General features: G+C 40.4%; 2 protein-coding genes across 3 annotated transcripts in view; one reads left to right on the top strand and one right to left on the bottom strand.

The window, feature by feature from the left end:
* LOC103027870 (P2Y purinoceptor 3) overlaps positions 1–18,973 on the top strand; it is a 352,184-nt gene that overhangs the window by 288,757 nt on the left and 44,454 nt on the right. The window lies entirely within an intron of this gene.
* LOC107197486 (P2Y purinoceptor 2) lies at positions 914–15,044 on the bottom strand. 2 transcript variants are annotated; one of them, XR_007440642.1, is made up of 4 exons: positions 14,922–15,044; positions 5,428–5,917; positions 3,268–4,123; positions 914–2,975 (listed from the first exon to the last, which is right to left on the bottom strand). XR_007440642.1 is itself a non-coding variant. In XM_022665990.2 (3 exons), exons 2-3 carry the CDS (start codon positions 5,899–5,901, stop codon positions 3,605–3,607), a joined length of 993 nt encoding a protein of 330 aa, XP_022521711.2. In that variant the 5' UTR covers positions 5,902–5,917; positions 14,922–15,044; the 3' UTR covers positions 914–3,604. The 2 variants fall into 2 exon arrangements, 1 of the variants encoding a protein (XP_022521711.2); XM_022665990.2 differs by having other exon boundaries at positions 914–4,123.

Genomic DNA, 18,973 nt, shown 5'->3' with positions numbered 1-18,973 from the left:
AATTGAACACAAAGGAAGATGAAAAGATATGAAGATAAATTGGTGCTAAACTGAAAAGCAAACACTACCATGGAAAAAAATGTAATTGCAAACCACAAAATGCATTGCTTTTCCTCACTAACATGCTGAATACGAGCCAAAATGAAATGCAAAACCACTATTATGTTACACATTTCACTGCACTTGATCTCTTTATTGAAAAACCATGCATAATAATTGACAAAAAAAATCAGAATTGCATTTAAATGCAATTATCTTTACTGTATTGTATTTCGCTGTGTGGCTGTGCTGCGAATGTTTAAAAGCAAAGCACAATGCACAGGATTACAGTTCGTCTAGGAGCAAGGTGGAATTGAAATTGAAATTTAATCACTGTCACTGCTGAAATTGGGCAGGAGATGAGAAACCAGTCAGAGTAAAACTCAATAAGGGGAAGCAGCAACCTTTTTTAAAATCTACTCTGAAAAGCACACAGTCGTCTGTAACTGTGCCAGTCTTTATTTCTAGAATTAAAGTATTTATTTCCTCTTATATCCTGTCGTAAAAGACTGTATTTTTCTATTTTTCTCTGGTTTAAAGTACAGCCGAGTTCCCGTTTCTGATTTTCTGGTTTCTCAGCCCCGCCCCAATTTAAGTAGTGGGTTCTGATTGGGCAGTGATTATGTAATCCTGTGCATTGTGATTCGCAGCAGCCCCACACAGTGGAATAAATTTGGGTTGAGCTGATTTGCATTTTAAGTGCAATTCTGACACAAATTCAGCATTTGGTTTTGAAAATGTAAATTTGTGTGTACTGTTTTTCAATAAATAGATTGAGTACAGTGAAATGTGTAATGTAATAGAGGTTTTGTGTTTCATTTTTGCACATATTCTGCATATTAGTGAGGAAAAGCAATGCATCATGTGGATTTTTTCACTGGAATGTTTTCTTTTTGATTTGGCACAAATTCCTCTTCATAGAAAGACAGTTTAGACGAGAAAAATTTGATGGAAAATGTGGCTGCTTCATTTTGAGAGATGATGTTGCACTCTCCATGCTTTCTACAGTTACTGACTCCAATCAGTCAATCGTTTAGGTACCACAGCATTTTAAAATCGGTTGCTGACCATGTGCATCCCTTCATAGCATCACTGTGGGAATGTCTATCAGTTAGAGAGAGGCGTACAGAAGCATGTCTCTGCAGAGCAGCACCAAGAACCAGTTCATTAATAATTTCTACTTACGAAAAACCTGATATTCCGTTGTGGAGCTAATGACAGATCAAACACACCCACGCTCTGGGTACACAGCGCTCCGGGGGCTCATTATTCACCTGCACTGCTTTCATTCTCATTACCGCACTCATTCTTGGAAATGGTCCTAGAATGCTGACCTTGGAGGCAATGGTGGAATGTTCCAACACAGTGTCACCAGTGTTTAAAACAGAAAATACTTTGTAAACAGGGTCAAGTTTAACCTTACAGAGTCTCATGCTGTGATTCTTCTGAAATCAAAAGCATTAACAGGAGGTTTGAGTCCTTTGTTTCAGTAACAGTCTTTATAAACACTTTCAGCAGGCTTTCAAACTAGATGTTAAAACTTTGCTGTGGGGAGAATTTGATTGCATACAGCCTCACAAGAGCATCAGTGAGCATCACTGTCACATTACTAACATGACCTGTTATTTTAGGAGATAATCCCAAAGGTACCTGGATAAATTTTATACAAATGTTTTAAAAAGGAATTTTAGGACAGTGGTGGCCCAGTGGCATTGGGTAATTGATAACAAGGTTGTGGGTTCAATACCCATGTATACAAAGCCTTTGGGGTAGGCACTTATGCAAGGTCCTTACCTATGTCTGGTCCATAGATAAATCTGTTTGGTGGTGGTCCTATGGTAATCCTGTTTCAGAGCTTTCCAGAGCAGTGGTGGCTCATTTATTAGAGCACAAGTGATTTCCAACAAACAACCTGGTTGTGGGTTTGATATTCATTTCTACTAAGACCTTGGGCAAGGCTCATAACCCGCTTTGCTCCAAGGGAAGTTCGGGTTGATGGTTGTCCCATTCTAGGATTTTTTAAATGTTTTAATGGATTTACAAGGTTGTGGGTTTGATACCGTGTATACAAAGCATTTGGGCTAGGCACTTATGCAAGATCCTTAACTCCCTCTTCTCCAGGTAATAAATCTGATTGGTGGTGGTTCTTTCAATAACATGGTTGTGACTTTGAGACCCATTGGGCGAGGCCCATAACCTACTTTGCTCCAGGGTCACATCTGGTTGATGGTGATCCCTTTTTAGGAATTTTTAGGACAGTGGTGGCCCAGTGGCATTGGGTAATCGAATTCAAGGTTGTAGGTTTGATACTCATGTATACAAAGCCTTTGGGCTTCTATGGTGGTCCTTTTCCTGTGCATTTATATTTCAGTGGTGGCTCAGTGATTAGAGCACTGGGTCATCAATAGCATGGTTGTGGGTTTAATACTCATTTCTACTAAGCCCTTGGGCAAGGCCTATTGCCCGCTTTGCTCCAGGGGCAAACCTGGGGAATGAAACTTGTCCCATTCTATGGTAATCGATTACAAGGTTGTGGGTTCGATACCCATGTATACAAAGCCTTTGGGCAAGGTTCTTTCACTACTGGCTTTGGGTCATCAATAACAAGATTGTGGGTTCAATACCCATGTCTATAGTACTACGCCTTTGGGCAAGGCACTGGTTGGTGGCAGCCCTACAGCTGTCTTATCAGTGCTTTTTAGGATAGTGGTGGCCCAGTGGCTTTAAACAATCGATAACAAGGTTGTGGGTTCGATACCCATGTCTACAGTACTACACCGTTGAGCAATAACCTAAGCTTTCTCTGTTCCAGGGGCTGGTTGGTGGTGGTTCTATGGCAGTCTTTTTGCAGTGCTGTTTAAGGCAGTGGTGGCCAATGGCTTTGGGTCATCAATAACAAGGTTGTGGGTTCGATACCCATGTCTATAGTACTAAACCTTTGGGCAAGGCACTGGTTGGTGGCAGCCCTACAGCTGTCTTATCAGTGCTTTTTAGGATAGTGGTGGCCCAGTGGCTTTAAACAATCGATAACAAGGTTGTGGGTTCGATACCCATGTCTACAGTACTACACCGTTGAGCAATAACCTAAGCTTTCTCTGTTCCAGGGGCTGGTTGGTGGTGGTTCTATGGCAGTCTTTTTGCAGTGCTGTTTAAGGCAGTGGTGGCCAATGGCTTTGGGTCATCAATAACAAGGTTGTGGGTTCAATACCCATGTCTATAGTACTAAACCTTTGGGCAAGGCACTTATGCAAGGTCCTTAACTTCCTCTGCTCCAGGGCTAAATCTGGTTGGTGGTGGTTCTATGATGGCCTTTTTGCAGAGCTTTTTTTAGGACAGTGGTGACCTAGTGGCTTTGGGTCATCAATAACAATATATTGACAGTAGGATTTTTGGTACAATATCAGGGTTTAGCAAGATATCACTGTTTTGTCGGTTGTCTTTTCTTTGCAACAGATAGACGACAATCTGCACACCTAAATAGATTCTAGAAAATTCTGATAAAAGTATTGTACAAAAAAGGTTCAATGTTCCAAATGTTTGGCTCATCTCTCTCTATCTCTTTCGATCATAGTGACGTGGAGAGAGATTTCCCTTTCTCAGTCCTGTAGCCTTTCTTGTTATTTCTGTTGATGCTTCTCCGGAAACCCTGTCCAGCCATGAAGTACAGAATGGGATCTATGCAGCTGTTGGCGCTGGCCAGCGGTCTGGTGACCTTGTAGGCGATGCTGGATCCTTCCAGGAGACCACAGCTGACCTGCAGGTTGCGGAAGCAGTAGTACAGACTCCTCGTCAGGTGAAACGGCAGAAAGCAGAGCATGAAGGTCAGCAGGACGATGATGATCATCTTCACCGATTTCTTTTTGGAGCGCTGGGATGTCGCTCCGCCGACGGCGGTGGGCTCCAGCAGCTTCCGCACCATCAGGCCGTTACACACCAGCACCACCAGGAAGGGGATCACGAAGAACAGGACGGATATCGCCGTGCTGTAGACCAGGAAGTGGTTGAAGAGCTCCTCAGTTGTGGTGTCGAGGCAAACCAAGTCATTCCCAGCATTCCTGGTTCTGGAGAAGTAGAGCACTGGTGCCTGGAAGTAGATACAGAATTCATACAGTAAAGAAACAATAAAATTGTACACAATATTTACAAGATGTGAAGTATACAGTTCAATATTCTCTATAAATGGACTAAAAGACCCCGTCATGGACAATCTATTGTGACAGCGGTTCTAGCTTTTGAGATTTTGGAACATTGCTGTAAGGATGTGATTGCATTATCCCTTTGATGCCCAACATATGCACACCCCCTCTAATGCGCAACATGGGTCCACATGGGTTATTTTCTAATAAATTTGGCTTCTATGATGTGTTTCTATGATATATTTTAGCAATAAATTAATTCAGCCCTTTAGAATTTAAGGTATTCCTCAAATAACTTATTCTTTATAAAGTAAGAAAAGAAAAGAAAAGAAAAGAAAGATATTATGCTGAACAAACCCTTAGATGAATTAGCATAGAAAATGAATGCAGGTATTTTTTGACCCATGTTGCATCTTAAAGGGGTAGAGACACAAAAAAGCCTATATTTAAAAAGTAAGATGGGATAAAAACAAGAAAATAAAGATGTATGATGATAAAAAAAAAAAACGCTAATTGAGAAATACTTTTATGGAGATGTGGGTTTCATTTTCCAGCAGGACTTGGCACACTGCCAAAAGTACCAATTGATCTTCTGAGACACTGATTTTTGAGTTTTTCTTATTGTCTGTAAATCATAATCATCAACAATAAAAGAAATAAAAACTTAAAATAGATCAACCTGCTGTAATACAGCTCTCTCTCTCTCTCTCTCTCTCTCTCTATATATATATATATATATATAGCGCTCTGGAAAAAAATTAAGAGAGCACTTCAGTTTCTAAATCAGTTTCTCTGATTTTGCTTTTTAAATATTTATGTTTGTGTAAAATGAACATTGTTGTTTTATTCTATAAACAAATTCCCCAAAAAAAATATTGTGAGAAATGAAATAACAAAAAAGATGCAGAACTTTCAGACCTCAAAAAAGTTTATATTTATAAAGTTTTAAGAGTTCAGAAATCAATATTTGGTGGAATAACCCTGGTTTTAATCACTGTTTTCATGCATCTTGGCATCACGTTCTCCTCCACCAGTCTTACACACTGCTTTTGGATAACTTTATGCTGCTTTACTCCTGGTGCAAACATTCAAGCAGTTCAGTTTGGTTTGATGGCTTGTGATCATCCATCTTCCTCTTGATTGAGGTTTTCAATTTGGTAAAATCAAAGAAACTCATAATTTTAAAATGGTCTCAAATTAATACTCTGTCAAATGAAAACTCAAAACTCAAAATCAGTATCTTTAAACGCACCTGGAAGACCAGCACAATCACCCACACTGCTACTGAAACCAGCCGGGCTCTCCGGGGGCTGACCCAGTGCATGGACCTCACAGGGTGGCACACGCCCAGGAAGCGATGGAGGCTGATGCAGCTGAGGAAGAGGATGCTGCCGTAGAGGTTGGCGTAGAACAGGAAGCGGATGAGCTTGCAGAAAGACTCGCTGAAGGGCCAGACGTTCTTATCGGCGTAGTAGTAGATGAGGAAGGGCAGCGTGAGGATGTACAGGGTGTCGCACACCGTCAGGTTGATCATGTAGATGGTGTTGGGGCTCCACTGTTTGATGCGGAACAGCATGGCGTACATGGCGATGGCGTTCAGCAGCAGGCCGATCACAAACACCACGCCGTACGAGGTGGGCAGCAGGATGTACTTGAAGTCTTCGTTGAACTTGCAGCGGAACGGAGCGCTGCTGTTGGAAAAACTGGAACTGTTTAGAGTGGCCATCCTGCTTCATGGAAATCTGTCAAAAAAGTAAAAAACACGAGATTCAGAAGATTAGAAGCTTTGTCATAAAACAGCCAGTTGACTGACTAGCTTAAAGCTATGTTCTAGAACTGGTGAAATATCTTGGCGGCGGGAAATACAGGTGATACGCCACTGACCGTTTAAAACCCTGACAACAGTCAGCAGTCGTGTATACACCCCCTCTTGTTACACTCACAAATAAACAAGATGCAATACGGATCCAGCTTTTAACTTTAACTCAACAATAAACAGAATAAAGAATAAAATAACACAGATGTTACAATTTAATTGAGGAATACTTTTATCCGCAGTGCGCATGCGCCGATGCAGCGGCAGCAGGTCCGAGCAGCTCCTGGTTGTGGTGTTTCTCTGTTAAGTTTTTGTTTTTTTTGTTTTGTTTTTGTTTGTTTACTGCGTGTGTTATGTGTCTGTTTAAGTTTAAGTACACAAGGACGGAGCTGTTACATCTTCGAGGTAGATCTAGCGGGTTTAAACATCCTATCCCACCTGAACTTAGGAAGCCTTACCGTGGCTGCCGAGCCGGAGCGAAGCGGAAGGCGTGGAAATGGAGATACAAGCCATTCTTACCATCAATCATAATGGGAAATGTCAACTCGCTTCCCAATAAATGTGAGGAGTTGGAGGGTCTGATAAAAAATGATAGGACCTACCGAGAGTGCAGCTTGTTCTTCTTTACGGAATCGTGGCTGAATGTTGACATCCTGGACTCGGAAGTTAGCATTACCGGCTTCACTGTGGTGCGTGCTGATAGAGACGCGAAACTGAGTGGGAAAACTAAAGGAGGAGGGCTAGTGGTACTGGTGAACAATAAGTGGTGCCATCCTGGACACATTACATTAAAAGGAAAGATCTGTTGTCCTGATGTGGAGCTGGTAATAGTTAGTCTGAGAGCTTACTATACGCCGCGTGAGTTCTCCCACATCGTCGCCATTATTGTTTACATTCCACCTCGCGCAGAATCTACGGTCACGTGTGACATCATCCAGGAGGCGGTCGCTAAAGTGCAGTCTACTCACCCGGATGCGTGTGTGATAATATCAGGGGATTTCAATCATGTGGACGTAAGATCGCACTTAGGAGGTTTCACACAGTATGTCAACTGTCCCACAAGGCAGAATAATATTTTAGATCTATGCTTTGTTAATGTAAAAGATGCTTACCATGCACTGCCTATGCCACCCCTGGGTAAATCTGATCACAATCTGATTTACCTCAGACCTCTGTATAAACCATGTGTGATGAGATTGCCTCCAACCAGTCGTTCATTCCGTAAGTGGACCCCAGAGGTCAGCGAAGCTCTGCAGGACTGTTTTGAGTCAACAGACTGGAATGTACTCACTGGTTTGCAGGGATCTGATGATGACATAGATGGGGCAGTGGATCGTGTTACTGACTATATAAACTTCTGCACTGATGTGGTGGCGCCCATGAGGACAGTTAAGTGCTTTCCAAATAACAAACCATGGATTACTAGCAGCATTAAAAGCTTACTAAATTCCAAGAAAGAAGCATTCAAATCTGGTGATCAAGGGAGGGTCCGGAGTGTCCAACGCGAGCTAAAGAGGACATTAAGGGTGGCTAGAAGGGACTTTGGGAGGGGTCTCCAGGGGAATCTGCAGCATAATAACACAAAAGAAGCATGGAAGCGTATGAAGACCATCACTGGTTACAAGAATAAAAGTAGTATGACTATGGGCAGTGTTGACATGGCTAATGAGTTTAACCGCTTCTATAGCAGGTTTGATTCTGAATCCACCACCTCTGCTGCTGTGACCTGCTCTGCTCCACTCTGCTCTGTTTCTACCGGCGGCTGTTCCACCTCTGCTGCTGTGACCTGCTCTGCTCCACCCGGCGGCTGCTCCACCTCTGCTGCTGTGACCTGCGCTGCTGCTCCATCCGGCGGCTGCTCCACCTTTGCTGCTGTGACCTGCTCTACTCCACCCGGCGGCTGCTCCACCTCTGCTGCTGTGACCTGCGCTGCTCCATCTGGCGGCTGCTCCACCTCTGCTGCTGTGACCTGCTCTGTTCCGCCCGGCGGCTGCTCCACCTCTGCTGCTGTTACCTGCTCTGCTCCACCCGGCGACTGCTCCACCTCTGCTGCTGTGACCTGCTCTGCTCCACCCAGCGGCTGCTCCACCTCTGCTGCTGTGACCTGCGCTGCTCCACCCGGCGGCTGCTCCACCTCTGCTGCTGTGACCTGTTCTGCTCCACCTGGCGGCTGCTCCACCTTTGCTGCTGTAACCTGCTCTACTCCACCCGGCAGTTGCTCCACCACCTCTGCTGCTGTGACCTGCTCTGCTCCATCCGGCGGCTGTTCCACCTCTGCTGCTGTGACCTGCTCTACTCCACCTGGCGGCTGTTCCACCTCTGCTGCTGTAACCTGCTCTGCTCCACCCGGCGGCTGCTCCACCTCTGCTGCTGTGACTTGCTCTGCTCCATCCGGCGGTTGCCCCATCTCTGCTGCTGTGACCTGCTCTGCTCCACCCGGCGGCTGCTCCACCTCTGCTGCTGTGACCAGCTCTACTCTATCCGGCGGCTGCTCCACCTCTGCTGCTGTGACCTGCTCTGCTCTATCCAGCGGCTGCTCCACCTCTGCTGCTGTGACCTGCTCTGCTCCATCCTGCGGCTGCTCCACCCCTGCTCCACCACATTGCTTTATTGTAGATGAGGTGCGTACTGAATTGAGGAGGCTGCGTCCTGGGAAGTCTGCTGGTCCTGACGGGGTAGGACCTAAACTTCTTAAGGAGTGCGCATCGGAGCTGGCATTACCTCTCTGCAATTTATACAACCAGAGTCTTCACACTGGACAAGTCCCTGTCCGGTGGAAATTGTCATGCCTTGTGCCGGTGCCTAAAGTAGGTAGACCGGCGGGGGTAAAGGATTATAGACCAGTGGCCCTAACATCAGTCATTATGAAGACTTTTGAGAGGCTCTTACTTAGGGTCCTTAAGCCACAGGTGGAGCAGGTTGTTGACTCGTTACAGTTTGCCTACCAGGAGGAAATGGGGGTTGATGATGCAGTTTTGTATATGCTTCACAAAACTCTCTCATTTCTGGATGAGCCAGGCGGGTACGTTAGGATAATGTTTTTTGATTTTACCAGCGCTTTTAATACAATCAAGCCTGAGAATCTGAGAGAGAAGCTGGAATGGATGGGAGTGGATCAGCTGTTAATCACATGGATTAACAGTTACCTCACAGAACGTCCACAGTACGTCAGGTTGGGCAGCAGCAGTTCAGAGACTATAGTGACCAATGTTGGGGCTCCTCAGGGTACAGTTCTGTCGCCCTTTCTCTTCACCATGTACACTGCTGACTTTACATACAAGTCTGAACTTTGTCACATCCAGAAATATTCAGACGATACAGCAGTAGTGGCATGTGTGAAGGGAGGAAATGAAGTGGAGTACAGGGAGCTTGTAGCTGCTTTTACAGCTTGGAGTAGGAAAAACGGTCTGATCCTCAATATATCTAAGACCAAGGAGATGATTGTGGACTTCCGTCAACAGAAATTTGTTCACAGGCCTGTGGAAATTGGAGGACAAATCATTGAGACCGTTCAATCTTACAAATACCTGGGAATGCACCTTAGCCATAAACTGGACTGGTCAGTGCACACTGATGCAGTATACAAAAAAGGACAAAGCAGACTTTATTTCTTAAGGAGGCTTAAATCCTTTAATATCTGCAGTGAGTTTCTGCGCAGTTTCTACCATTCCGTTGTGGCGAGTGCTGTGTTCTTTGGGGTGACTTGTTGGGGAAGCAGCATCACTGTGAGAGACTGTAACAGGCTGGATAAATTGATCAGAAAGTGTGGTTCTGTGATGGGTGGGAAAGTAGACTATGTGGGGGATCTGGTGGAGAAGAGGGTGAGGTGTCTGTTGCAAACCATCCTTAACAACAACAGACACCCTTTACATGAGACTCTGGCTGCTCAAAAAAGCAGCCGCAGTAACAGGCTCCTTTCGCTGCGACATAAAACTGAGAGGTTCAGAAGGTCGTTCATTCCTACTGCCATAAGGCTGTACAACACCTCTTGTTGACGTGTGTACTCTGTGGTTTGTGTTTTGTTTTGTATATTTTTGTATAGTTGTTGCTGCTGGACAAATGAATTTCCCCTGTGGGGATTAATAAAGTATCTATCTATCCAGATGCGGATTTTATTTTCTAGCAGGACTTGGCACACTGCCCACACTGCCAAAAGTACCAATTGGTCTTATAAGATATAACATAATATTCTAATTTTCTGAGCCACTGATTTTTTTTTTATTGACTGTAAGCCATAATCATCAACAATAAAAGAAAATAAACGCTTAAAGTAGATCACTCTGAGTTTAATACATCTATAAACAGTATATACAGCTGTATATATCTGATTTTGCTATTTATAGGTTTATGTTTGAGTAAAATGAACATTGTTGTTTTATTCTATAAACTACAGACAACATTTCTCCCAAATTCCAAATAAAAATATTCTCATTTAGAGCATTTATTTACAGAAAATGAGAAATGACTGAAATAAAAAAAAAAGATTTAGAGCTTTCAGACCTCAAATAATGCAAAGAAAACAAGTTCATATTCAGAAAGTTTTAAGAGTATGTATATTTGGTGGAATAACCCTGGTTTTAATCACAGTTTTTTTCATGCATCTTGACATCTCCTCCACCAGTCTTACACACTGCTTTTGGATAACTTTATGCTGCTTTACTCCTGGTGCAAAAATTCAAGCAATTCAGCTTGGTTTGATGGCTTGTGATATAGTTGGGCGTAAAAGTGGTCTGAAAGTGAGGTGTGTTCAGCTAAACATCTGGTGTGTTTCTGTCTTGGCGGTGGGAAATACAGGTGCACCACTGACTGATTAAAACTCTGACAACAGTCAACAGTCATGTATACACCCCCAATCATTACATTCACAAATAAACAAGCATAAGTGTGTGTTAACTCAACAATAAACAGAATAAAGAATAAAATAACATTACTGTTCCCTTAAATAAGCTGCTGGTGTATCTTCACAGCGTGAATGCAAGGGTCAGTATCCTTTAATTCTCTGCTGAGACACACAAAAGTGTCTGTCAGCCACTGTCAAAAAGTGAGATCTCCTTCCCCAACCAATATTATTTGCCTTTAGTGCTTCAAACATATTTATATGATGTTTCAAACCAAATACTATCAGTAAATCAACACTCAAAAGTGTCCACAGAAAAAGTGGGAAACTACCTGCTTTACTCAAACTAAAGCTAGGTATGGTGTGCGCACTACTTTATATAGTTTGTACTTTATTTAGCACATTTTTACTAAGTAGTTATTTTGCACTAAACCTATTTAGACTAAAAAGAGTTTACATTTTTGTATATAGTTAGTTTTCTTTGTGTGTCCTGATTAAAATACTGAAAGGCATAGGCTGCTCTGAGTGTCAGGTTTTTAGTATCTACATGTATCCTAGAGGTGTGATTATTGATTACCAATAAAAATAAAACACTCTAGTCTAACCATTTTTGAAAATATATTTTAGGTGTGAATATAATTTAAGTCTACACATTTACCAAAACAGGCGCTTGGTAAAATTGATCAGTTCCAGGAAAATATAACAATTCTGCCTCCTTTTACATTTTAAATGATTATATTTTTGAGCAGCCGTATGTCTTCTGGAGTAAAAGAGATCAGAGCATGTGACTGTCTGATATAATTACTGTGTTATAAGACCTGAAAGAGGATTCATAGGGTTAAGATATGAACACGCCAAAGTTAGAGCACACCTGGTTCTTAAAGGGAATGACAACTGGCACTCTGATTGGTTTATTTCGTGTTACACCCAAAACACACCCATGATTAACCCTCGTGTTATGTTATGGTTGAAATTGACCCGTTTTAAAATAAAGGTTCATCACACATATTTGCAACCACCCCCTTCAAAAACAAACTAAAACAAAATTGCGATTTTATGTTTAGCTATTGTGTTTTATATGTTGGTCTTTCAAACGTAAAAAAGCAGTGACACATTAAAAAAAACAAGTTTGAACTTATTTTTTAATGTAATTAATTAAAACTTAACCTGATAGAGGTAAGGAACACCATTGCTCTAAATATTCATAGAATAATTAGCAATGGAATTAATAATACAAAAAATTCACACTGTTTCTATGAAGTTTTTTGAATATCTTTTGGATAATTTAGCATGCGACTGGTCAAATTGACCCAGGAACAGCAATGCTGAACTTAACAGGAGGGTTAATTAAAAGAATTATTGCGTGTTTCGAGCAGCACAAGGTATATATTTTTTTGTGCCAAATCGATACCAAAGACACACGACATGCCTTAAATCCAGCTGCACAAGCTGCTTTTAACCAGTGCACCAGACCCGGCGGCATGGGCGGGCATTGGCGGGCAGTGCCCCCCCACAGAGTCAGCTATGCCCCCCCTGACTGGACTGGAAGCCGTATATGTTTTTTTTTTGTTTTGTTTTGTTTTCACCTCTGAGTGACCATCTTTCTATTTTTCCTATCTCAGTTTGTCAGTCATACAATTCAACCAATCAGTGAAGGAAGGCAACGTTCTAGCCAATTACAGTTGGAGGGGGGCGGGTCACTGACTAAAGTTCATACTTGAGAAACAGCTACGCTCACCGTTGTTCGTGTGGCATGGATATTCGGACTTATTTCCAAACAAATAAGAGGACAACAAGTGACACTGGAGTACATGAGAATGGACAGGAAGCAGCACCATTCATTTCAGTTGGAAACGTAAGCGTTGAAGTCAACACTGGAGTAAACACAAACGCCGTCTGCCACTCTACTAAAAGTGGAGTAAACCTCTTTCTGCTCACCACACCTCCTCCCTCACATGCACAAACTTAGGTTTCTTGCAGGCAGAACAGTTCTCTGCTCCTTGTACTCCCTAGCTGTTGTAGTTAACCCTCCTAGCATGAATGTTTACTTCAGTCAGTGTTCTGACATCAGTGCTTATGTTTTTCACTGCATGTGTTTTTGCATATATTTGACTTTTAATTTAATTGAATGAACAAAGCACTGCACTATTGTTTTTTGTTTGTTTGTGTGTTTAGATTTTGGGATTTTATTGACAGATTGTTGTTTCTCGGCACTGGAGTCGCCATAGAGCCGCTGTTCAATTTGAAGCAAATAAAAGGCTTTTTTAAAAAAATGTGCCCCCCTGAAAAAATACAATGCCCCCCCTTTAAAATGTTTCTGCAGCCGGGTCTGCAGTGCACTATAGATCAGTAAAATAGAGCCCTTAGACTGGTATAAGCATCAGAACGGTATCAGGTTTAATACAGAGGAATATGTTAAGCACTTCAGGTATGTAATTGTAATGTAACTGTAATTACTAAGTACCAGAGTGGTGAGATCAGTGTGAATATGATCTTCTGGGTAAAGTGTTGAGCTGTACCAGTGAACCGCTCTGACGTCTCTGAAGTCGCTGAGGTAAATGTTGAGTTAAATAAACAGATTAAGTCTGGCGGCTCTGCGCTGTGTACAATACTATCCTACTTAATAACCTCTCTATAAGTGTTGGCTTAAGACTGGAGGATTTACCTGTGGAGAAAAACACACACCCCTGAGCAAACTGACTCACCACCAGATCACAGCTCTGATAATATAATACAAATACTGTACATCACAATCATAATTATACATAATTTATTACTCGTCATTATTTATGCGTCGATACGCTGAGTGTGTGTCTTTCTCAGGATATAAAATCTTCAACAATAGATTTATACTAGTGGTGACAATCGATTAAAATATATGATCAGATTAATCACCACAATATTCTATGATTAGCTGCGATTAATCGCACTTGTTCTTCTTAAGACACAAGTTTTTATAGTGGATATTTAAATGTGAATAAAAGAAGGAATGTAAGAAATGTAAAATGCCAATATATTTACAGTATATTAGTGGTGTTATTTAAAATACTAGTACATATTTGTGTGTTTGAGAAGAAAATAAAGCCGAAAACGTGGGGAGCTGGATTAAGGAATGCATGATAAATCCAAGAAAAGCAGTGTGGACAGTGTGCCAAATCCTTCTGGAAAATGAAATCTGCATCTCCACAAACACAGTGGATCAACACCAGCAAATGACATGTTTTTTTCCAAACCATCACTGATTGGTGGAAACTTCACACTAGACCTCGAGCAGTTTGGACTGTGTGTCTCTCCACTCTTCCTCCAGACTCTGCTCCCTTGATTTCCTTTTAATGAAATGTAAAATGTACTGATGATCAGTGATGGTTTGGAGAGACATGTCATCTGCTGGTGTTGATCCACTGTGTTTTATTATCAAGTCTAAAGTCAGTGCAGTTTTGTTTTCCCACAAAATCTTACAGCACTTCATGCTCCCCTCTGCTACTGACAACTTTTATCAAGATGCAGATTTAATTTTCCAGCAGGACTTGGCACACTGCCCACACTGCCAAAAGTACCAATTGGTCTTATATAATATTCTAATGTTGTGAGACAATATTTTTTGGGTTGTCATTGCCTGTAATACATAATCATCAACAATAAAATAAATAAACGCTTAAAATAGATCACTCTGTGTGTAATACATCTATATAATAAATTGGTTTTACATTTCCAACTGAATTACTGAAATAAAGCAACTTTTCAATGATATTCTAATTTTTTGAGCACCTGTACATTATAAGTTCTGAACACTACAGAGAAAAAAGCCACTTTTTGAATTCTATACAGAAATGTAAAACAACTAATATTTATTTCATTAATATTAAAGTTAGTTTTTTATATCATGAAACTTAAACACTCGTAAAGTACAATGAAATTACAGTATTTCTTCACAAACCCCGCAGGTTAACGCAGGTTAACTACAGCACCACTGGAGCACAGAGGGTTTAAAGCCGTGCTCAGAAGCCCAACAGTAGCAGTGTAGCGTTATAATAAAGATTACAGAGTTTAAATACATAAAGTATGATAAAACACAGAGAACAGAGATACTCACGGTAATCCCTGAAGCAGTCTCAGAGAAAATTATCCTCCCTCTCTCACTCTCGCTCTCTTTTTATCTCTCTCACGTTCTCGTGCTCTTACTCTTTCTTTTTACACCCTGCATACCTGTTCTGATCCGCCCCAGCCTACAGCTCACAACTGTCACCTGTGTGTGTGTGTGTGTGTGTGGTTTCCAGTCATGTGGAATAAAACAGGCCTCAGCCTGCTCTGCACCACTGGATGTTCAGCCAACAGAATCCTAACATCACACACACACACACACACACACACACACACACACATACACATAACCAATGGGTCAGTACAGTTGAACCGATATACATATGTTTGTTGCAGCTGGGTGTGTAGATCCTGCTCTACACTTCCATAAATGCTGGAAGGTGGAAGGTGTGTGTATGATGAAAAAGATCATCATACTGAATGTAAAATATGGTGGTGGTAGTGTAATGATAATCTGGGGCTGCTGGAGAACTAGCTGTAATAGATGGAAGCAGGAATTCTGCTGTTTACCGGACAATCCTGAAGGAGAATATCTGTTCGTCCATCTGTTCATCACCTCAAGCTCAGGTGTACTTGGGTTCTGCAGCAGGACAATGACCCAAAGCACACAAACAAGTCCACTGTCTCTGAATGGCTTAAAACAAAAACTAAATGAAGGTTTTGGAGGGTCTAGTTAAAGTCTGATTGAGATGCTGTGGATGATGTTTAACAGGATGTTTATGCTGGAAAATCCTCCAATGTTTCTGAATTAAAACAATTCTGTAAAGAAGAGTGGAACAAAATTCCTGACCATTTTCTGGACCCCAAAACAGAACCTAGATTGGTTATTAAACACAAGAGGGTTACAGCTGTTCAGGCTTCTCCTCTTTTTTAAATCGGTCCCCCTGCTTCTCTCAGTCTAATGATTTATTTCTCCTTTTCCTAATTTATAAGGCCAATTACCCAACCTATTCATTAGGACTCCCCCTATTACTAGTAATGCCCCAACACACCAGGAGGGTGAAGACTAACACATGCCTCCTCCGATACATCTGAAGTCAGACTCCGCCTCTTTTTGAACTGCTGCTGATGCAGCATTACTGAGTAGCATCACAGTGCTCTCGGTTCTGATACATCAGCTCATAGATGCCTTGTGCTGATCCACATCACCCTAGGGGTGATGAAGGGAAAGAGCACCATCTTCCCACGCAGATATGTCTTTGAATCTATCATAAATTCAATCTGGACGGGATTAGTTTCTCAGGGGGACGTCTGTGAAAAATATTTCACACTTCTACTCAATGATAAAACTCTTGCATCCGGACTACAGTTAAAAAAACAGGAGGACCAGTGAGTTTTTGGCTTTCTCGGTCATGTGACATCACGTTCAGAAGCTCCTCCATTTCCACTTGCTGTTGTGTTTACGTGGATCTCCATGGAAACATGTGCCCAAAGTGTAATTACGGTGTGCAGCACTGTACAAATAGCTATTTTATTGAGGAGAGGAATCTCAGAGATGTGGATCCGGACAGAAATAAAATTACAGGAGGAGCATGGAGTTCCGAGAAAAGCAGTAGATAATTCAGGCTGTCTGAGAACGTCTGAGAAAAACACATACATGGTAGTTCTGGACAAGAATAAAATCACAGAGGATAAAAACCCCCATATAAGAGAGAATTACCCCAGAACTCCCTGAGAAACTAATACCATCCGGATAGGGCTATAGAGGCATTTTTAGCAGTCATCGATCTCTCACCAGGAGGTACGCTACCCAAGAGTAAACTCTGAGATCCTTCTTATAGGGCCCTTATTAAATATATTTCCACTATATGTCTAATCAGACCACACTGCATGCAGAGTTTTGCAGTAATGTGCACTGTTCTATTATTTTGTTAAATAGTGTATGTACTGTATGTATATATATATATATATATATATATATATATATATATATATATATATATATATATATATATATTATATAAACATGTGACTACCCAAATCCTCACTCTAATATTAACCTCAAGGCCCCCAAAACAAATGGTTTCCTCTTTAGTTTTACAGCATTTTCTTCTGAATCATTTTCTTTGAATAAAAGAAGAAGCTGATAAACAATAAAGCCATTTTTGTTTTTTTAAAGGTGCCAATAATTGCTCTCAGGTGAACAGTGCTTCTGTTATTTCACCAAATCTAAATTATACATGCAGCACAGAACCCGTTTCTAAAGGTCAGACCAAAAACATTTCACCTCCTGAACATCTGCAGGCTTTTATACTCTCTGAAGAAAGAAGGATGCAAATCATAAAGAAAGCAATTAAATGATAATAATAATAATAATAATAATAATAATAATAATAATAATAATAATAATAATAATTACAGATGAACTGCAGGCACAGCACAGTAGTGGAGCTGCATCAGTGTAAAATTAAATTAATAAAAAAATGTCAGAATAAATATCTGCAGGGTCTAAAGTTTCTACCACCTGCTGTGTGGCATTTAAATTACCAAATAAATAAAACTCATTCATTCAGATATTTTCATTCTAATAATATTGTCATTAATAATGTATTTTAGTAATATGTTGACGGTATATAATGTATAAATGATTTTATTACAATGTTACTACACTTATAATTCATTTAGGGAATTCATTTATTAGAATCAGAGTCAATGTCAGAGTCAGGTTCTGAATCACTATCAAAGATAAAATCAGAGTCAAATTTAGAATATGATTCAGTATAAGAGACAAAGTCAGAGTCAGATTAAGAATCAGATTGTGAATCATTTTCCAGGTAAGAGTCAAACTTTGGATCATTATTAGAGATAGAATCAGAATCAAAGAAAGATTTATGTATGTAGCGCTGGAAGCACCTATAGGAATGGACTCTGATGATTGGCTGTTGTCAGGGTTTTAATCAGTCAGTGGAGCTCATGTGTTTTAAACCACCAAAATATATAGAAACACACCAGAAATGTACCTGAACACACCTCACTTCTAGACCACCACACCAAACCATCAGTGTAGACATATTCCTAAACTCAGTCACTATTGTAACAGTGTAGGTGCAAAGCGTGAATATAGATCGTTGATGGGGTGCAAGATAGCAAAGAGCATTGTGACGTGCCTTGTGCAGAATGTCTAAAGTAAAATCAGACTCTGAAACAGAATAAGAGATCAGAAGTAGACAAGATTTCAGTAAGAACAGAGAGCTCATATACTTGTACCGCAACACACACTCTCTTCCACAGAAGTAAACATCCTCATTAATTGGAACCGGGTTTAGTGTTATGCAGTTCTGGAGCTGAACCAACAGAACTGGAATTTTACCAGCAAAACTAAACAATTATTCTAAAATATTTAATACATATATAGATATATGGTCAGTTTCTTTGATTTTACTATTTATAGGTTTATGTTTGAGTAAAATCAACATTGTTGTTTTTATTCTATAAACTACAGACAACATTTCCCCCAAATTCCAAATAAAAATATTGATAAATATTGTTCTTTAGAGCATTTATTTGCAGAAAATAAGAAATGCTTAAAATAAGGAAAAATATTCAGTGCTTTCAGACCTCAAATAATGCAAAACTAAAGAACGGCAGGCCCTTAGATGTTGATCTGGGTTCTTTTGTGACCTCCTAAATAAGCTAAAGTACTTTTTCACATAAGGTTAGGTTGGTTTGGATAGCATTTTTCCCATAAAAAATATTTTTTTAATTTAACATTTTTGGATATCTTTGCCTGAAACATTTTTTGATCATTTAAAAATGTATTACAAAAAAACAAAAACACAACAAGAAATATTTTTTTCACCACAATGTAGATTAGATGCAGTACCAGTCAAAAGTTTGGAGACACCTTTTCAATCAGTGTTTTTATTATTTATTTATTTGTATTGTAAATGAATACTGAAGTCATCGAGACTATTAAGAAATGTATGTTAACAATCCAGAAAAACTGTAATATTCAATGTTTTAAAATAATAATTAAAATATATTTTTTTTGTAATAAAAAGTAAAATGTTTCATATAATAAAACATTTTATTTATTAAAAAAAA

This window comes from Astyanax mexicanus, chromosome 9, assembly GCF_023375975.1.
Source record: "Astyanax mexicanus isolate ESR-SI-001 chromosome 9, AstMex3_surface, whole genome shotgun sequence".
Taxonomy (NCBI): Eukaryota; Metazoa; Chordata; class Actinopteri; order Characiformes; family Acestrorhamphidae; genus Astyanax; species Astyanax mexicanus.
This window is presented reverse-complemented; position numbering and strand designations above follow the sequence as displayed.

Coding starts and splice junctions, on each gene's coding strand:
- LOC107197486 (XM_022665990.2), bottom strand. CDS start 5,901: ATGGCCACTCTAAACAGTTCCAGTTTTTCCAACAGCAGCGCTCCGTTC. Junction 4,124..5,427: donor TGATTGTGCTGGTCTTCCAG/GTGCGTTTAAAG, acceptor ATCTACTTCCAG/GCACCAGTGCTCTACTTCTC.